This window comes from Rhincodon typus, chromosome 22, assembly GCF_021869965.1.
Source record: "Rhincodon typus isolate 14 chromosome 22, sRhiTyp1.1, whole genome shotgun sequence".
NCBI classification, from domain to species: domain Eukaryota; kingdom Metazoa; phylum Chordata; class Chondrichthyes; order Orectolobiformes; family Rhincodontidae; genus Rhincodon; species Rhincodon typus.
Genome location: NC_063353.1, coordinates 31,442,343 through 31,447,775, shown reverse-complemented (window position 1 = coordinate 31,447,775; position 5,433 = coordinate 31,442,343). Strand labels below are relative to the sequence as shown.

General features: G+C 46.8%; 1 protein-coding gene across 1 annotated transcript in view; it reads left to right on the top strand.

Moving 5' to 3' along the window:
• The window catches only part of LOC109932154 (kielin cysteine rich BMP regulator), a 132,690-nt gene that overhangs the window by 56,650 nt on the left and 70,607 nt on the right, over positions 1 to 5,433 (top strand). Inside the window, exons 10-12 of the mRNA XM_048609973.1 lie at positions 941 to 1,023; positions 2,166 to 2,259; positions 3,062 to 3,166. Of these exons, the coding sequence (XP_048465930.1) occupies positions 941 to 1,023; positions 2,166 to 2,259; positions 3,062 to 3,166 (282 nt within the window). The remainder of the gene's footprint in view (positions 1 to 940; positions 1,024 to 2,165; positions 2,260 to 3,061; positions 3,167 to 5,433) is intronic.

The window sequence follows — 5,433 nt, the reverse complement described above, 5'->3', positions numbered from 1 at the left end:
CCAGGTAACTCCGCACCGCCGTCACTCCCGCCCAGGTAACTCCGCACTGCCGTCACTCCCGCCCAGGTAACTCCAAACCACTGTCACTCCCCCCCAGTAACTCCATGCCCGCCTTTACTCCTGCCCTGTCATATGAAGGTCCAGCATTGAGCTGCATTCCACTGTTCACTCTGGGGTTTTTTTGTTTGTTATGTGTGACCTGTTTGTTCCTTTCCGCGGTATGTTCCAGAATGCTGTCCAGCCCTGTATTTCACAACTTTTGTGGACCATTGCTGCACTGAGCAGCACGTTTTACAGGTGACTGTGTTACTTTTGTAAAATGTTGTGTTTCTGACCCGGGCTAGGATTCACTGCTGGAGAGACTGGACCCTGTATGTTCTCCCCTTGGGCTTGCAATCGGTTTCTAGCCAGGACAGTACATGGTGACAAGGGGAAGTCTCCTCACTCAGCCTGATCCAGTCTGAACCTCATGTTTACATTGTGATTGATCTAGAGCAGCATCTATGGCTGGTTCTTCTGCTGTCTAGTCCTAGCTGCTGAAGTGAACATTGTCTCATTGTTTTTTTTTGTTTTCTAATCAACCTGTTCAGGGATGTTATTACAAACACCTGGAGCTTTCCTGTCTCAGAGATAGTGACACTATCACTGCAGCACAGAGGGTCCCTTAATATTGTCTCAGTGATGCCCTGCTTAATCAGCTCAAACTGGGATCTAGCCACAGTCTAAGGGGCTTAATAACCGCTTATGTGACAGACCCAGTCAGTGAGTCACTAAAGAGCAGGACTCTGATGTGCTTTATCTTTAAATATTTTGATTATTTATTGAAAGGTAACTGAGAAAGTTAAATCTCCATCTGCATTGCCTCACCAAACATCCCAAAGACAGAATCTATACCCTAGCTGGGCTGTATAAGACTGACTTTGTTCTTTGTTTGTTTCAGGCTGTGAATATGAAGGGAAGCAATATATGAATGGAGACATTTTCTCATCCACAGTTAACCCCTGTATGAACTGTTCATGTGTGGTAAGTCCTGCTGTTGCTATAGATTGGAAGATATGTTTGTGCACTGTTAAGAATTTATTGTTTTATTAAATGATTATATCTTGGGACTGTCTGCTTAATTCTGGGTAAAACAGGGTAGTGAAGATAGTCATGTGATCTATTTCTAATACCAGGCCTCAGTGCTTTTGTTCCTATGGGAACAGGTTGAGACTTATGGGAAGCAAAGTATAAAAAGTTCCCAACAAAAGACAAAGGCAAAAGCAGCACGTGCTGGCTGTGAATAGATTTCCAGTCTCTAGTTTAGGGCAGTAAAGAGAGAGGGAATGTCAGATGGACAGAGGAGGCTGTAGCCCTGTGGTCTACAGAGTGATTAAGGTTGGGAGTTCTCTGTGAGCTGCAGGTATGTGGGAGGAAAGACGGTCTCCAGTCCAAGAACCACATTTCCTTTACAATTTAAGGTATCCAGAAAATTTGACCTTACACAGCCAGTTAGAGAGCGATGGATGAGTTGCCGGAGGGTGCCTTACAACTGATATTCCATCTTGGATTTCTCCAAAAAATTGGGACATGGTCTCTCAACGATACAGCTCGGTGGAACAGAGAGGAGCAAACACTTTGGAAGTGAGATTGAACTGGATCTTGTAAAAATTTTAGTAACGCAGAGAGTTGGTGTAAAACATACCTGTGGCACGTGGTTTTCGATTGTGTTAAAAAGTTAAGAGGGGAAATTGTTTCTGTATTTTAGTGCGTTCTTTATTTACTAAGTGTTTAGGCTGTGATGATTTTAGTTGGCTTGTTACAGTAAAAGTCTTAAAACTAGAAATCTTGTGTAATATCTTTAAGTTGCTTACTAGGAGTTCAAATGTCGTTTAAAGTTAACAGTCTCTTTGGGAACTGTGGCATAACTTATTGATCATGCACCTAAAGACCACAGGCAGCTTGACTTCTAGTTACTTCATCTTCAGTCATTGAAGCCACAATTGTTTATGATGTTTGACCCTTGGTTGTTTTGAATCTTGGACCCAGGGATTTTGCTCATTCACCCTTGTGGCATGATCTGGTTAACTTGAGATATTTTCTGTGAATTCACGAATTGTTTCTAATCACTGGTACTTTTGAATGATCATAACTTTTTTACAAGTTTTCCATTCCTCTTGTTACAGCGAAGCCTGGTGAGATGTGTCCCCCTACAGTGCCAGCCTCTGTTTTGTTCACACCCAGTCGAGATACCTGGGCAATGCTGCCCTAGATGCCCAGGTGAGAGGGTCATTGAAAACAGCTGAGACTAAGCCTGCTTTGAGGAACAGATCCTGTTGCCTGACCATGTACCATAACAAACTCAGCAGCAACTATCTGAGCACAAGCACACTGACGTGATGACCCAAACAGGAAAATAACAGCAGTGAAAATATACACTGACCGATCGAAACAGTGACAGGAAGGAGGCCATTACCATGTGAAAATAGGGACTGCTATTATACACATTTCAGTGTATTGCAACCTCAGCTCCATAATATTCCCCCCACCCTGACAACTCCAATCCTAACTCTCATAAACTCCAAATTCTTAACCGCCCAACGCCTCCACCCACTACCCAGCCAAACTCCAATCATGCCCCAATCTCAAACCTCAAACCCCAAACCCCCAGTTCCACCACCCTCCTGTGTTAAAATGTAGATTCTTTCCCTTTTGTTTATTCAATCTCATTTTCTCCCTGAACCTCAGACTGTGGAATGTCTTACAACCCTCTCCTACAGACTTGCTCCCCCCCAACCCTTTCCAGTCTCCCCTCCTGCCAACCTCCTCAATTTCCCATCCTCTCCACGGTATTTTCATCCCGGTGCCATCTGATCCCTGCCACTTGACTTTCCTGGCCGTCCCGGAAGTGTTTTGGGAATGTGGGGCTTTCTGCTCTCCTTGACGTGTATGTTCCTCCCCAGTGAATACGGAAGCACTTGCCTGTCGTTGCAAGCCAGTTTTTTTTTGCGGCGGTGGTGGTTGAGTATTGATGTCTCGTGTGGCTACAGCCTGTGATTGAATTTCCACTCCCTTTTCTTAGGCTGTGAACTGGATGGAGCCACCTTAGATCACGGGCAAACATTCAGTTCCCCGGATGGTTGTCAGACGTGTGTGTGCACAGTGAGTAAAGTGGTGTTTTCAAAACGTTAATGCGTGCACCGTTTTCAATTTGTGCAGGGCTAGGAGTTATGTTTACCAGTCCTCTGTCTGTGAATGGACCCTGTGAGTAAATGGTGGATGCAGTAAATCTGTGTGCAGAGTTCAGAGTTTACATCCAGTTACCACACTGTAATGTCTCCCCAGTCATGGGGTAGGAGCTCCACCTTGGGCATGCATTCCCTTCAAACCAAGTCACAATGATTCTAATCTCCCGTATCCCGCTGGGTACAACTGACCGAGAGCAATGGCCAAGCCCATCACTACAATATCGGCTTTGGACGTGGCCAAGGGGAAGGTGTTACATATCAGCATACACAAAATGGTAGGAATAGGTCATTCAGCCCCTCAATCCTCTCCACCATTTCATAAGATCGTGGCTGATTTGACAGTAACCTCAAACCTCCATACTCCCATCTACCCCTGATAACCTTGCATCCCCCTCACTTCACAAAAAAAACTATCTGACTTGAAAATTTCCAAGGATTCTGCATCCAACACCATTTTTAAAAAGAGAGTTCCAAAGACTCTGAGGGAAAAACATGAGCCTGGTTCATGTAATTGATTCATGGGATGTGGGCATCACTAGCTAGGCCAGCAGTTACTAACCATCCCGAATTATTGCCCAGGGGGAAGTTAAGAATCAGCTACATTACTGTGGGTCTGGAGTCACGTGTAGGCCAGACCAGGTAAGGATAGCAGCTTCCTTCCCTAAAGGACATTGGTGAACCAGATAGGTTTTTCCAACAATTGACAGTGGGATTCATAATTGTCATTAGACTTGTAATTCCAGGTTTTTAAACTGAATTCCACCACCAGCCATGGTGAGGATTGAATCCAGAACCCCAGAAAAAAACCTGTCGAATCTGGATTAAGAGTCTAGTGATAATACCAATAGGCCATCTAGTGATCCCTCATTGGTGACTCTTATAGGAAAAGACATCTGCTCCATATCAAGCCTGACAAGACACTCCTGGATCTTGAATGTATTACCCTTGAATGTATATGATAAGTGCACCCATTCCCCGTGGTGGGAGGCAGGAGATGAGGCTGATCCTATCCCTCATTCTCAGAGCAGGTGCAGTGGCCCAGTAGTGAGGTGGTTTTCCTCATTGTGAAAACAGTGGAGTGTTACAGTGACTTTGGAAATCGAACCCTGCACTGCCTTTAAGAGAACAGGGTTTGACAGTGCAGCCAATGATTTAAAGCTGAAACTGATTATCAGAGAGGGCTGTTTGAAATGCTGAGAGCTTGTTTTATAGGCCATGTGGGCCCAACGAAGAACCAGTGCCTGAGGTTCTACATTCGAACTTGGCAAAATATCAGCCAGGTCTCTGGAGCTCAGTAATGTGATCCGCTGAGTGTTCACATGTCAAGCAGCTCCACACTTGGAAGGCTTCCAAGAGATTTTCAGTTAACTCCTCGAGGCAAGGATCAGCATGTTGGCTAAAAGTCTCCTTGGGATTAATAGTTTTCAGCTTTTTTCTTATGCATTCTGCTTGTTAATGTATGAGTGTGAAACATGAGAGAGAGCAAGAGAAAGCATGCATTATAGGGTCATAATGTCTACGTGCCCGGGAGGGGTGGGGAATACGTGTGTGTGTTTATGAAGATATGCCTGCTCATGTCACAATGCATAGAGATTGTGTGCAAGTATCTGTCTGCCCTGTGTGTGTCCAGGATCAGACACCACATGTCTGTGAGAGCGGGGCGTGCCTGTGAGGGCAGGGCATGTCTGTGATTGCGAGGCGTGCCTGTGAGGGTGGGGAGTGCCTGTGAGGGCAAGTCTGTGATTGCGAGGCATGCCTGTGAGGGCGGGGAGTGCCTGTGAGGGCGTGTCTGTGAGGGCGGGGCATGTCTGTGATTGCGAGGCGTGCCTGTGAGGGTGGGGAGTGCCTGTGATTGCGAGGCGTGCCTGTGATTGCGAGGCATGCCTGTGAGGGCGGGGAGTGCCTGTGATTGTGAGGGCGGGGTGTGCCTGTGAGGGCGGGGCATGTCTGTGATTGCGAGGCGTGCCTGTGAGGGCGTGTCTCTGATGGCGGGGCATGTCTGTGGTTGCGAGGCGTGTCTGTGATTGCGAGCCGTGCCTGTGAGGGCATGTCTGTGAGGGCGGGGCATGTCTGAGAGGGTGGGGAGTGCCTGTGAGGGCGGGGCATGTCTGTGATTATGAGATGTGCCTGTGAGTGTGGGGCATGTCTGTGATTGCGAGGCGTGCCTGTGAGGGCGGGGCATGTCTGTGATTGCGAGGCGTGCCTG